This window comes from Gallus gallus, chromosome 2, assembly GCF_016699485.2.
Source record: "Gallus gallus isolate bGalGal1 chromosome 2, bGalGal1.mat.broiler.GRCg7b, whole genome shotgun sequence".
Lineage (NCBI taxonomy): Eukaryota > Metazoa > Chordata > Aves > Galliformes > Phasianidae > Gallus > Gallus gallus.
In genome coordinates this window covers 54,734,761-54,749,729 of record NC_052533.1, presented here as the reverse complement: position 1 = coordinate 54,749,729, position 14,969 = coordinate 54,734,761, and the positions used below count along the sequence as shown (strand labels likewise).

The 14,969-nt window shown below is 38.7% G+C and overlaps 1 protein-coding gene across 18 annotated transcripts in view; it reads left to right on the top strand.

The window, feature by feature from the left end:
* TNS3 (tensin 3) overlaps positions 1-14,969 on the top strand; it is a 224,864-nt gene that overhangs the window by 195,546 nt on the left and 14,349 nt on the right. For all 18 annotated transcript variants that reach the window (XM_040683154.2, XM_015275852.4, XM_015275851.4 and 15 more), the window contains 4 exons: positions 6,209-6,380; positions 8,037-8,680; positions 9,291-9,377; positions 12,713-12,844. In XM_040683154.2, the coding sequence (XP_040539088.1) occupies positions 6,209-6,380; positions 8,037-8,680; positions 9,291-9,377; positions 12,713-12,844 (1,035 nt within the window). The remainder of the gene's footprint in view (positions 1-6,208; positions 6,381-8,036; positions 8,681-9,290; positions 9,378-12,712; positions 12,845-14,969) is intronic.

Sequence of the window (14,969 nt, the reverse complement as noted above, 5' to 3'; positions counted from 1 at the left end):
CTTTACCCATGTTTTTTTTGTTGTTTGTTTGTTTTGTTTTGTTTTTTGAGTCCTGTTTTCTTCTGAGACATTGGGTGGGTGAAAATATTGGTAACCATTGAGTTTTACTCATCAAGTGGCACAAACGCGTATAATGTAATACACGTGTTTCACTGTGAACGCATGAGGCAGATGCGAGAGGTGGAGTTAGCAATGCACTGTGCCCTCCCCTTGTCCTGGTTTCACCTGAGACAGTGCCTGGTATAGAGTAATGGGTTAATGTGAGCAATGAGATGGAAGTGAAGGAATTTCTGCATGAGCCTTGTCAATACAGAGATTAATTCATTGCTGATGCAAGCCATCAAAGGGTGTGTCAAAAGATAGTTTATGTATTACTCTGTAAACTTTGCAGTACTTAGCTTTTTGCTGCTGTTTAAGGCCAGCAGCAGTTCAGCTATTTGACATTCTTTAGAGGAATATTCTTTTCTATATCCATTCAACTTTTAGACTGCTTTGAGATAATTTAGGAGAGGCCAGCTCAGACTTCAGATAGCAGAGTGGTAACTTTGAAATTCTTTTTCCCCAAAGAAGTAACTGAGGATTTTGTCTGAAAATTTCAAAAGCATGCAAACAGGTTAGCTATCACTTTCTCTCAAAAAGGAATACAAATTTTGGATTAAATGAGGGCCTGCTAAAATGCAAAGTGTATGGGAATGACAGCTCATTTTACTTTGCTGCTGCTGTTGGACCACTGTCTCAAAAGCCTTGGGGTGGTTGTGCAGCTCAGCTGCTTACAAGAAACAGTAAATTGAATGCTTTTACATATCTTTTATATGGAATGGTTTCTTGGGTTAAGCCACTCTGTGCAGGTATATTTAATAAACTCCGGTTTGACCTGAGTGCTTGAAGAGATGTGAACAAGAGCTTGGTTTTGTTATATCCCTTCTTCAGGCCAGGAGCTGTACTGTTATGTTATCGGTCTTCTAAGAGAACTAATGGTGTAGACTATGGGTGCTCAATTTTTTGGCTTACCTGGGCTCCACAGGGTAGAGAGAAATCGCCTTGGGCTGCATATATATAAGACTCTGAAAGAAACACCTCCTATTTATTTCCATGGAAACTAGAGCAGATACTATGAGCACAATAGCGCTATTTGATAGAGCAACTTCTCAGCTATAAAACACTATTTTTCAACATCAGCAATGAACAGGAGCCTGCATGCTCATAAAAGCAAACAAACAAACAAACTGTACCAGCCAAGGGTGACCCACTGTAATTGTGATCACTGCTGAAATGCACCACCCACTGCCTCAGTGTGTTCACATCCACTGTTTGGTCTCCATAAACATTCACAAGTGTCAATGAATGTCAATGGGTGCCATCTTTTTCCATGTGGAGGAATTCAGTGACACAGCTTTGCTTCCTGTGCACTTCCATATCAGAAACCACTTTGTCAGACTGCCTCTCTGCTGCCCTCTGTCACACAGCAACAAAATGTAATTAGTGGGGAGGTTCAGCCTCTATTGTCATACCACCAGCATCTTCCTCTGATGTCATGGGCCCACATTATGAAATAGAAGGCATTATTTTTGGAGCAGCCTGCGTAAAATATGCAATATAGTAAATGTACATAAGTAACAAAACATTTTAATTGTTAATGTTTTTTATTAAAATACAGAGAAAAGAGCAATAAAGACATAAAAATTGTGGGATATTTGACTTTGAGACACTAATACGTGCTGCAGTGGAAGTAGCTGCAATTCTTATTGAGCTCTCAGGGTGTTTGTCAGAGATTTTTAATGAAATTTTACATTTCCTGTGCATCATCCTTGAAAACAGTTCTTCACAAATGCACATACTGCCAAAAAAATAAAAAATGATGACATGAATAAGATGCAATTGTGAAATGAAGGATATTTCTCTCTGCTGAGATAGAGCCTATTAAAGTCCAGTAGAGAGACATGAGCAGATTTTTAGGTTGAATATCTGCTTGCAACTCAATACATTCAGTTTGAAAATTTGTAAGTAATTATGATGACAGAAAATGGAGTCTCAAATATACAGAGAAGGTAGAAAACTTTTTTGCAATCTTGAAACCTGTCTTCAAATTCCTGTATCAGAGCAGAAAGTAAGGCTGCCAGTGTATCAAAATTATTTGTACTGCACTGCATCCTGTGCCTTGTTTTCAGTCCAGATAGAGTTAATAGCACACCGCTGTTTTGTCATAGCAGAGTGAGGGTTGTGTGCTGGGGCCACGTCAGGCTGCTGGGCCGTTCCCATGATGGTGGTGAGGTGAGGGCCTGGCCTCTCTTCGAGCTGTGCTGGGCTGCAGGTTGGACATGTCTGGTGTAATCTAAGAAGACCTGCAGCAAGAAGCGCCAGTAATTTGCAGCAAACATGTGGGAGGAGTTCATACCATATATGCAGGAAAGAAACAATAAGATTGTACAGAAAAGGGTTAACAGCTGACTGGTGACTGTGGACTCTATCAGACAACAAAGAGGGCATAGCTGAAATATTCACAAGCTTGTTTTTAATTGAAATATAAACAAAACTGCTTTCATGGGAAGTGCCTTTCACATACCCTTACTTCTAGCTGGGAAATAGTTGTACAGAGTTTGTGTTTGTTTTGCAGATTACATACCAGGCTGCTTGTGGCTTTTCACTCTTGTGCGTGCGTTTAAAAAAAAAAAAAAGGCTTTGAAAAAAAATGCTGTGTTAGTCAGCATCACAGTGGTCCTTCCATTTTGCAGCCTCCATGCTGTAAATATAATAGCAAGAATCAATGGCCTGAGACAAGGATGATTCGAGTCACAGTTTATTTTTCAAGCAAGTGCTGTTAGTGGTGGGAGTGCTTTGGTATGTATAAATACTTTAGGTTAAGTCTTGTTCACATACCTAAGATTGCATAACAATGGGAGAAGATTTAGAAATTTTTTCATAAGAAGCTCCTCTCCCCTCTCTACCTCCAGATTTTTTGTTACTGAATTCCACTGACTCCCCAACATAGTCTGATACCAAGCAATAGGCATAGAGGCATGGACAAAAATAAGCAAATGGAAGTAAGCGTATGGTTGTAGTTCCCATGCCTGCAGGAGAAGCATTAGCCTCTCCTATTTTGTAGCAGAGTCATCCCGACCTATATTACAACTGGGAGGCATCTGTCTACACATTCATATGCAGAAATGAGATGTCTGTTATACTTAAGATGTGTTTTCTTACAGATGCAGCTCTCAGTAGGTCCAGCTGCATTTAGCCTACAGAAGGTTGTATTCCTAGGGAAGCTCAGGTTGTCATCGGATACACATCAATTTGACCAACCCACATTCACCTAAACATGGTTTTTTCTCAGATAATAGTTATAATAAAGCAGTAATAGTTTATCTTATATGGAAATAATTGTTCATGGCTTAATATCAATCTTTATAATACTTGGAAGCACCACTAATTTCGGTAGGAATATGACCTAAGACTGTGTTTCCCCCAGTATGAAATATACATACAATATATACGCAATATGTCCAATGTATATATACAGTATATACAAAATATCTGAACTGTTACAGATACAGATTTTCTTAGTTCTTCCCTAATGTGCCCATTTCTGATAGATTTCCTTTGAAATTCACTTTAATGGCTGGCGTGGATCTAGTTAAAATAATGAGTGTAGTTAAAATATATTTTGGTAGTTTTTTAATGCTTTCCTCATCCATTTAAGTGGTTGCTCTGTACAGTATGTGTACTATGTGAGGAATTCAAATTGTTTTCATTCAGATGACTGATTGGCAGTTTTTCTTATCTCAGGCATTTCTTTCAAATACCTTGCATCCTATGTATGCAAATAAGAACAGAGCCAGACTGTGCCATGAAATGTATTGAAAAGATTTCCTTAGACTTGTTTCAGTGGGGTTCACAGAAATGGAAATAAACTTTCTTCTTTTTACACAATTAGTAAGATTTCTTTATTGAAAAGGTGCAGTAAAATGACCTTAACTCTTAGTAGGGTTGGAGCTGTTCTGTATCTTTCTTCTTGGGTTTTTTTTCTTTGTTTGTTTGTTTTTGTTTTGTTGTTGTTGTTGTTTCTGTCTCAGTCTTTTAAAATGTGTAAGATGTGTAAGCTTACACAGTACCATATTCTCTGTGGTAGAAAATAATGCCATTGAACCTGAGCATGTGTGAACTGGCTTTGAATTGCTTTACAGTATGCGAGAATAATTAAATGTCAAACTCATTAGGCTGTGTCTGGTTATAACAAAGGATCTGTAAAGAAAAGACGCTGTTCTTTTATAAAGTTCTTCAGTAACAAGGAACTGAGGAAGTAGTCCTGAGCAAAAGTTGTGAGAAAGTTGTGGCAGTCTGGTGAAGTTCCCAATGACTGGTAAAAGGGGAAACATAATCCCCATTTTTGAAAAGCTAAAGAGGAAGGAAAAAAGGAGGAACAAGAGGCCAATTAGTCTCACCTCTGTGTCCAGCAAGATCATTGAGCACATTCTCCTGGTGACGATGCTAAGGCACGTGGAAAACAAAGGTGATGGGTTGCAGCAAGCGTGGCTTCACCAAGGGCAAATTGTGCCCGAGAGGTACCTTATGGGATGGTGTTACAGCATTGGTGGATAAGGAAAGCACAGCTGACATCACCTGCCTGAACTTGTGCAAGGCATTTAACACTGTTCTGTACAACATCCTTGAGTCTAAAATGGAGACTCATGGATTTGATAGATGGACCACTCAGTAGATAAGGAGCTGACTGGATGTCTCACTCAAAGATTTGTGTTCACAGGCTCAGTATCCAGGTGGAAACCAGTGATGAGTGGTGTTCTTCAGGGGTTAGTATTAGGATTGGCACTATCTAACATCTTTGTCAGTGACTCAGGGAGTGGGAATGTGGTGCACCCTCAGCCAAGTTTGCTGGCAAAACCAAGCTGATTTCTGTGTTCAACATGCTGGGGGGAAGGGGTACCATCCAGAGGAATCTTGACAGACTTAGAGGCAGGTCCATGTGAACCTCACATAATTCAACAAGGCCAATTGCAGGGTCTTGCATCTGGGTGAGGGCAATCCCAAGCATGAACACAAGCTACGTGGTAAGCCTTGTGGAGAAGTACTTGGGGATGTTGATGGGTGAAAAGCTGAATATGATCTGGTAATATGTGTGTGCATCCCAGAAAGCCGAGAGTACATTGGGATGTATCCAAAGAAGTGTACCTAGCATGTCAAGAGAGATGATTCTTCTCCTCTGCTCCACTCTTGATGAGAGCCTGCCTGGAGTACTGCATTCAGCTCTGTGGCCCCTAGTGTAAGAAAGACATGGACTTGTTAGACTGGGTCCAAAGGAGGACCAGTGAACTGGAACACCTTTCATACAAAGACAGGCTGAAAAAGTTGGGGTTATTTAGCTTGCAGAAGGCGATGAGAAGACCTTATAGTGGACTGCCAGTACCTAAAGGGAATCAAGGGGACAAAGGTTAAAGGTTTCAAGCTAAGAGAGGGTAGTTTTAGATCAAGCATTAAGAAGAGTTTCTTTGCTATGAGAGTGGTGAGGCACCATTTGCCCAGATTAGCTGTGGATGCCCCATCCCAGGTAGTGTTCAAGGCCAGACTGAATGAAGTTCTGGAGAACCTGACCTAGCGGTTGGCAATCCTGCCCACAGCGAGAGGCTGGGAAAGAAATTATCTTTAATGTCCACATTGTTAATGTGTTTAACAATATTGGTCCTACTATCAACAACCACTGGAGTACACTATTAAATGGGCTTAGTCTTAGCCTGGTGCAACTGATCACAAGCTTTCGGGCTCAGCCATTCCACCAGTTTTCAGTCCACCTCACTGTCGACTTATCTAACCAATGCTTCTTAACAGGTGCCCTGCCCCATTCAGCAGCAGGCTGAATGGGTGAGCTGAATTAACACTCCGGTTTTCTATCACTTTGGTGTGTTAGTGAACATTGACTGTGTGTATAGTTACATAGAAAAGTTGACTGGAAATATCTGTCTTAACACTGTGGACTGTGGAATGCAGAACAGCTTGTCTCTGCTATTTGTTTTTCTGCTGGATGTTTTTAGCCATCAATGCAATGTTGTGAAATAAAATGTTACTGCTTAATCAAGTGAAAAAATGGTCCTATTAAAAGAAAAATTGTTCTATAAACCCTTCTTTCAGGCACTGTAAAGTCCACAAAAAATGTGGGTTGTTTTTTAATTTATCTTTTACTTTGTTTCATTTGCTGCAGAATCTCAGAGTTACACAGAAGCCCTTAACCATCCTACAGTAGTGTCTGACAATACCATAGACACTAACCCTGCTTTGCTGAGACCCAACACGCAGGTGGACCCTTCCTTTCAGCGCTGTTTAGTGTCCCCATGTACAGCTTCAAGTAACAGTTCTGTGCCAGTGGGAGAAAGGTAGGAAATGATTCTCTGATCTGAATGTTTAGTTCTCATTACTGTAGTTTCCAGCCAGTGTGTTACACTTACATCTTCGTTGCAGACCATTTGGCCACGAACTTTGATTGCAACCTGTAATGATGTTGCCCACCATCTGGAAATCACCACTTTCAAAGATGTTGCTTGTATGTCTGAGATGGAACACACAGTTTTGAGGATAAATTAGGAATACAAAAACAAATAGGGATTTATAGCTCAATGACTTTATTATGTTCTAGCAGAAGCTCATACTTATTTGCTGTGTTTTTAACCAACTTCTCTAATGCTTTACTGAAAAGCATTCCATGAACCTTTAAATTGGAATGAATTATATGTGAGAGACAGCAATCTGCTCACTGCAGTACCCATATTTATAGTCAGTAAAATGTCAGGATTTGTATTTGGTGGTGAATAACTGGCTCCCTTCATTAGAGTGAGAATTTTTATTATCTTATGTTTGTACAGAGGTAAACATATAGGTCTCTGAACCAGAGCTTTAATAATATAAATTTACAAAATGGTCCTTGTCTATCTGTAATAGTTTCCTTCTTTGTCATTCTACAGCAGCATTCCCTTATGGCTAACTATTCATATTCAGAATAATTGGCTCCTTCTTCTCAGTAGGCATCTGGAATGTTGGTGTGACAAACTCTCATTAAAGGCTTAGTGTGTGTTGATTTCTATCTGTCTTCATATCAAATAGATTTCATTTTCTTGAACTGAGAAATAAATTTCTTTTTGTAATTGTGACTGAACCAAATATGTTAGCACTTTCTGAGAAGGCCAAGTGACATTTCATTTAAATGGATATGAGTTAAGAGCTTATAAGGCAATGTGGTCATTATCAAGCTTGCATTCCTTCCATAAGCTTTATCTTGAAAGTTTTGTTCCCTTCTTTCTAAACATCTTTCCTGTCATTTTTTTCATTTATTTTGCAGATAACTACAGATGGTCCCACCCCCATTCTCTTCTCCCCCTTCTCCACTCCCCTTCTCCACCTAGCTTTCCTACCCCCCTTTTTTCTCGTCTCAGCTCCTCTCTCCTTTTTATTAAGGTAACGTAAGAAACACTGCATGTAAGAAGTGTTGTAGCAGTGTTAATCTTATTCCATAAATCTGTCTTTGATGACAGGTTTGGCTTAAGAAATTCTTGCCTCTTACTGCTCTTTTTTCAGCCAGCACTGTAGATCACCATAGATCTTCAGGACCTCTGTGAAGCAATGTTTTGAACAGCCTAATTGAATTAATTCATATTAAAAGTAATGCTCTCAAATAGGAGGAAAGAGGAGTGTTTTTGACAATGATTAATTTGATGGCCTGACTTACAGTGCAAACTCAGAAACTCTGTCATCGCCATGGCTGGATTGAGGGTGAGATGAAACAGAAAGTAATGAACTACACTGAAGAAGTGAGTATTCAGGATGGGGCTGGAGTCCCTGGTTCCAACTTTATCGTCAGGTCCTGCATGTTATCAAACATGTCAGTTATTGTCTGAGTGAGTGAGTGCTTTCAGTAAGGACCAGAGGATAGACTGTATAGTGGCATTATAATACAGATATAGCATCATTTTTAGAAAATGATTTGCCTGTTTTATTTTTGTGCTCAATTTTTGTCTCTTTTTTCTTCTTTTTGACAGCTCTCTTGTGACAGAACATTCTTGGATTCAAAACAGCCCTAAATCTTCCAAATTGTTCCAACTTTCAACAGGAAGCAACAGGCCAACAGGAAGTTACCATGTGCCTTCTGAATTTTCAAACCCTGTGCAAGATGGTTCTCTCTTGTCTCATTTCCAAACCCCAGGGCTGCATGTTGTCACCCTGAGCAACCTGGAGAAATCACCAGCAGAGCAACAGCAAGAACTTGCTGTCAGTAGCAGTGCTCAGGCATATCGAAGCTACAATGGGGCCAATGTGGGCATTAGTTCCCCCCAGGAGGAGAAACAAGATACTTTCATAGCCAACACTAGCAAATCTCCTAAAACCATGAGCTCATCTGTAGAAAGTGCAGAAGACGATGGCTTTTTGGCCCAAAACTTTCTTGCAATGACCTCTGGACATATTAGTCAGAACAATGCAGTCCATCCGTGCCTTGGAGGGAACCTACATTCTCAACCACCTCTTCCAGAGAAAAAGAGGTCCTCTGAAGGGGACCGTTCCTTTGTCTCCATCTCACCTTCTTCAAGTGGTTTCTCAAGCCCCCACAGTGGAAGCACAATCAGCATCCCCTTCCCAAGTGTTCTTCCAGATTTCTCGAACACTGGAAAGACTTCCCTGTTGCCAGGTAGGTTCTGCATCAGAGAAATGCATCGCATATCAGAATTGTATGAGTTTATCTCTCAGTGAGGAGGGATTTAAAATGAAAAGGAGATGAAAAGCAGCGGAAGGAAAGTGGAGGGCTTAATTTACAGTAATAGGCACTAGTTCACTATTTTATATGTAATGTTCTGAAGACTGTGGTGCAGAATTGTTACTTCCATCCTTATCTGTCAGCCCACCTTTGGAGTTATGAAATCACAAAAAAGCAGTATCTACTCCAACCTCTCTTAATAATGGATGGTTTATTTCTGCATCTTCGCTAGACTTGTGCCAAGAATAGTTAAAAATTGTATGTATTCATTAGGTCTTACTGAGAATATAACTTTGGTATAACTTTATAAAGATAAGAGTTTTCCATATCTTACAGGTTTTCCAAAATTCAACTTTATGAGAGCTTTCAGAATGTTAATGTAGGTTATTATACATTTTGGTTCTAAAACAATTCAGATTTTTTTCTCTGTTGTCTAATCATTAGATTTTAGAACAATTAATGTGATTGGAAGTTGGAAAGAAAAGCAAAAATGCTTCCATATTTAGAAAATTTGTTGACTTCTTTTTCCCCTTTTATTTCACAGAAAACACAGCAGAGAAACAAGTGACTGTAAAATTTGTCCAGGACACATCCAAGTTTTGGTATAAACCAGATATTTCAAGAGAACAAGGTATATCAGCTGAGGTATATTCTGGGAAATATGTTTACTAGTAGGCCAGTTGGTGTGTGTATATTAACTTTTTATTTAAGACTACCAGGTGTATAGAGTAATTATAAGAAAAATTACAAAATCTATAAGGGCAGAAGACAACCTCAGTTGATGGCTGATCATTGAAAGCTGAATTTGAGAGTGAAGGACATTAAAGCATTCCTGAGAAAATGTTGAGTTAATCATACAAATTACTATCCTAACTTAACTAACCACAAAGTAACTTAGAACTTCCTCTGGTAGCTGCTGCAAAAGTACTTTAATTAAAAACTCGTTTCTGTTGTCTCCTCACAACAGTGGAAGTCATTTTAAGGTATGCTAAAGGAAAATGGAAGCTGAACGTGCTCTTTTAATGCAATCCTGTGTTATGATAAGTTTTCATCAGTGTGTCTGACAGAGCTATTTTGGTCTCCAGGTTTTGGAATAGCACATATGCATGATTCAGTACCAAACAACTGCTGCCCACAGAAATTATTTGAGTACAAATGTTTCAATATTTTAAATATTTTCAATATTTTCAAATTAATTCAAATAATTTCATGCGTATTTCCCAGTGTTTTAGGCTGAGAGATGCCAAGTAGCAGAGGGTAACTTATTATCTAGAACTCACCATAAAAGCATCCTCATCTACCAGTTGTTCTATAGCTGGGACAGTCATGAAGTAACCGTTCTGTAAAATAACATCTTTATGATGTACAACAGAGATACATTTATATGTAGATGCATTATGAGATGGAGAAAACTTTTGTTGCATATGTGGCAGTATATACCTGCAAATTTTTTGTTGCAGGGACAAAGTTTGTGTAAATGAAGAATGTTGGGCGCTTTGTAAATGCAGGCGGTCTGACAGTTTTTGTGTCTATACTATAGCATTCAACTATATTGAATAGTATTTAGTGAGTTATAACAGTGCCAACATCGGCAGCATTTTAAACATTGGCACCACGTGGCAGCTGGGATTTTTAAAATGTGTTGAAAAGGAAAATCACAAATAAGGTCTGCATTGGCAAGGAAGTTCACATCATAAAACTTGAAGTGAAACCAAATAGCCTTCAGTACCGGCAGATGTACTGCTGTGTCTGTCTAGTTCGTAGTCTGTCAAACTGTGGGAGTGGCCCATATATTGTGGTAGTAAATTTGAACCTGGGAGAATAAAGATCATAGAAAATAGATTGTTTATTAATCGCTGGATGATGTTTGCTTGTCATTTCACTTCACTCTCCTTCTCATTTTCTGCTCTAGTAAATATGTAGAAAATGTTCCCTGACTGGATGTGAATTCAAATAGAAGAGATCATAAAGAAAGTTTAAACCTCACTGTTTGATCAAATAAAAAAATAATAATAATAAAAAAGACTTCCCAACATTTTAGTATGCTTCTCTTTACCATACCAATTAAAATAATTTTTTAAAAAGTCTTTTAAGAGACTTTCACTGAGGAAGGGAGCACCTTTTCTCTTGCCAGGGCCACAGTGAGTGAAGAGGAATTGTTGTGGGCTGCATATATGTAGGTTGCACTGAAATTAATGCCTATTGATTTCCATGGAAACTACAACTGATACAAAGAGCACAAAAGTACTATATAATAGAGCACATTCTCAGCTACAAAACACTATTTTTCATCATGGTCACTACCATTAGCTACGTATTTTCACCAGGAGTGAACAAGAGCCTGCATGCTATGCTCCTCAGAATCTGCACTGGTGTAGGTGACACACAGTTTCTGTCTCCACTGCTGAAGCACACCACCCCGTCTCACTGTACTCACATCCACTGTTCTCCATAAATGTTCAGCAAGCATTGATGAATATCAGTGGGTGCCATTTTTTCCACATAGAGGAATTCAGCAGCACATTTTTGCTTCATATGCGCTTCCATATCAGTTGCCATTTTGTCAGACTTCTGAGGTTAAGAATTTTGCTGTTTGATTTCAGAGTCTGTAGCAGATTCATGCCAAACAAGAACAGTTTCCCTACAAGTCTTTCCTCCTGAGGAGAACTTCATATCTTTTTTCCAGCAGAGATCACAGAATGTAAATGCAAAGTATTTAGTGCTTGGACAGTCAAAGAGCAAATACCCAGTTACATCACTTCTCTTGCTTTAAAACAAGAAAAAGGGAGAGAACTTTTAAGGGACAGAAACTTGACGATGAATGAGAAGTGATGGCCTCTGACTTAAAGCTGCATAGTAAACGAAGAGCTGTGCTGTCTGTTCATCCTGGGAATTACAGAACAGTGCACTCTGTGGTTTTAACAAGCTGATAATGTGTAAATAGGGATCAACTTGCCCTTTCTGTATAAAAAGAAACAATGTATAGCAGGAAGACTTGAGAAGGGGGGCCGCATTTCCTTTGCCTGAGTTGTTTGTGCACATGCAAGTTGGGTATGATGTTAGTCAATGTGCCATCATTCTGCTGCATTTACTTTGATGTTGTCACTGAAATAGGAAAAAAAAAAAAAAAAGGAGGAGACAAAATCATATTTAATCTTTCATCTTTTGCCACATTTTCCAATTATAAGCATTGGAAGTGTTTTTTTGCTTGTTTGGATTTTCTTTCCAGGATACTCTTTCATGAACTTAAACCTAAACTTTGGTTGAAGCTTACATCAGCCCTGTCAGCTTGAAGCTGTCTCTGCATTGCCAGGAAGTTTGTATATATCAGTGTCAGCTATGGACAAGAATATCAGATACTAACCTAGGTCATTGCAGCAATAAATAAATAACCTAGGTCTGCAGCAGTAGTTGACTGTTTTTTGCACAGTATTCTTGATAAATGACAAAGCATGCAACAATTGAAAAAGCATGTGACGACCTCTGGCTTTATTCAGAGATTCCAGCTACTGTTGTCGTTCACAGATGCAGGTGTTTCCAACTACTTGCATGCAGGCACTTGACCTGAGATACAGATTTACACTATTATGTGAAAATCAACAGATTATCAGTTGCAGCCTAGTGGGCAGTAGAGATCTGTTGTTTGCTCTGTGTATCAGGAGTTTACCACTAACTAGCATTTTCTGCTGGAAATACTGGCTGCATAAGACCTGGTAGGATTTGAACATCCTTTACAGTTAAAAAGTCACTGGGGACCTGTACTTCAGGTTTCTTTTGAAATAAGTATCTATGAGATTCATACAAGATACTTTCAGATCCTCCAAATATGTTTGATTGTAGTCTCTTTTACAGAACATTAAAATATCTTCTTTACTCTTCTTAATTATAGATTTACAACTGTAATTTTTTTCTGTATGTATTGTCCTGGAAATGTTTTTTCTCTTTCATTTCTGAAATTCCTTACAGCCATTGCTGTTCTCAAGGACAAGGAGCCTGGGTCATTTGTTGTTCGAGACAGTCATTCTTTCCGGGGAGCCTATGGACTAGCAATAAAAGTTGCTGTACCACCTCCTTCTGTGCTGCAGATGAACAAGAAAGGTACTGTTTGCCTTCTTTCTGTCCTTAAACAAACTGTATGTAGTAGGAAGTCTGTTCTACCGTGTGTTAATCAGGAGGAATCTTGCACTTCCAGTAAGTGCATCTGGAATTACAGGCTCCTTTTGGTTCCTTGCAGCAGTATTTAATTGAACAGAACTGGATATTTGTTGTACTTCACAGTTTCAGCATGGTTTGTAAATGTTTGTACGTTGTGGTAGTCCATGTGTCTTACCTTATCAACCAGATAGCAAAACAATGCCATCTCAGTAATGTGCCCTCCTTAGCAATTAGAAGTCTGTGTTTGATCCATATTGCCGCCATGTAAAGTTTTCATTTGACTGGAAGATTTTATAGTTTCAACCCCGGTATTTTGTTTTGAGACAGTTATACATTAAATATAAATCTGAGGAGGTTCCCTAAGGAAAGATGATAGTTGTTTAAAAGGTGTGATGAAATAAGTTCAGTGTCCCATCACCACTGCCTCTATATGTAAGTTATGCTTGATAGTTGTGAAAGGTAAAATAAAAAAAACATATGGAAAGCATAAATCAATCTGTGGAAATTTGGGGGGCACTGTCTGTAGTGTTCTTGACTCCATTTGTGCTATTGCATGGGGTGTGGGGTGATTTTCATTGCTACTGCTGATTTTCATTGCTAATGCTTGATGAGAAGAGCAACAAAGATCACAAGAATGCAGTGAATTTTAGTGCTTTCTTGTTCTCATTTTTCTTTTTACAAAGTTTCATGCTTACCTGGGCACAAGGAAACCAATCTACCTGCAGTACAATAATGCTTTTGAATTCTGTATGTTTAATCTGGTACATTGAGACAATTTCTTCTAAAAATTTGTCATGTAATCCTCTGTGTTGTCAGGAAGTATCAGCAGAACCTCTTCAATGTCTAACTTGAGGTAGACAATTGGGGTGTGCTGGTGACAGCAACACTGAGGCAAATTGAGTGGTTATAGGTGCTCTGGTTTATCTCTTCTCATCACATTAATAAAATCCAGGAAGTTCAAACTCTACTAGCCTTTAAGAGCCAGTTTATTCCATTGTACCACGGAAGTGGTAGCAAAAGAAGTTGTAGCCAAGACTCTCACATTCTTCCACTTCTCTCTGTGATATTTAGCTTTGGTTCCCACTGTTTTATCCAGGGCACAGATTTGTTCAGTCTCCTCTGAAGTTACTTGTACTAGACTTCCCCTTCCTACATGCTTCTGTATTAATTTATTTCTAATATTCTATCAGCATTATGACAACAATACGCTGTTTGAAATGGTGATTTTTTTTTGCTGTATTCCCTTGAATAGAACTTTCTGCTCTCCAGATTATTGCATTCATCTATTTTAGCCTGAAAGTTAGCTCTTGATGTCATGTATTCCCTGGGCTGTGGCAGATTCATTGAGAATCAAAAGGAACATTTGTGTTCATGGCTCTTCTCTTGAGGTTTGAATGGTTTAACACATTTGCTTTATTGTTATGAGCTAATCCTTTCATTGCTTGGAGAGAGCTCCAATCTGTAGACAGGTGTGAAACTGTGAACCAGTTGCTCAAGAAGTATCGAAATTGTCTTAATTACATGTGTGCATATGAATGTATATATTTAAAAGAATGCTGAATCTCAAGGAATTTTTATTCTTTGAATCTCTTGATTACATCCCACTTACAATTTTAAATTTCTCTTGAAGCCCTGGGAGATAAAAACTGCATTTAAAAATCTATGAGCTACAGAAACCTGAGTGTTTCATGTAATTGCCTGCAATTCATATAATTGCTTAAGGAGTAAAGGCTTAGGGTAAAACTGAAAGCATTTGAAGACTTAAAAATTCTGAGAGACAAGAAGATTCCCCTTATGTTTGTGCAGCTAAATCTTCTATTGTTTTGATCTGTGAGCAATTTCCAGTTCCATCACTAGTACTCTGTGTCATACTTTTAGTTCCTTGTCACACTGGATACAAGTTCTTCTAATTGGCAAGTATGTCAGAATTTCTAGCCATTAATTTTCAGAACACCTTTACCTGTCTGTTCTTGGGACCATGCTTAGGCACCAGTGCATATCTGGATGTCAGTAACTTCTGATTATAAGACTTTATTCTCTGTATATCTAAAGTGAGCTATTTGCCTGG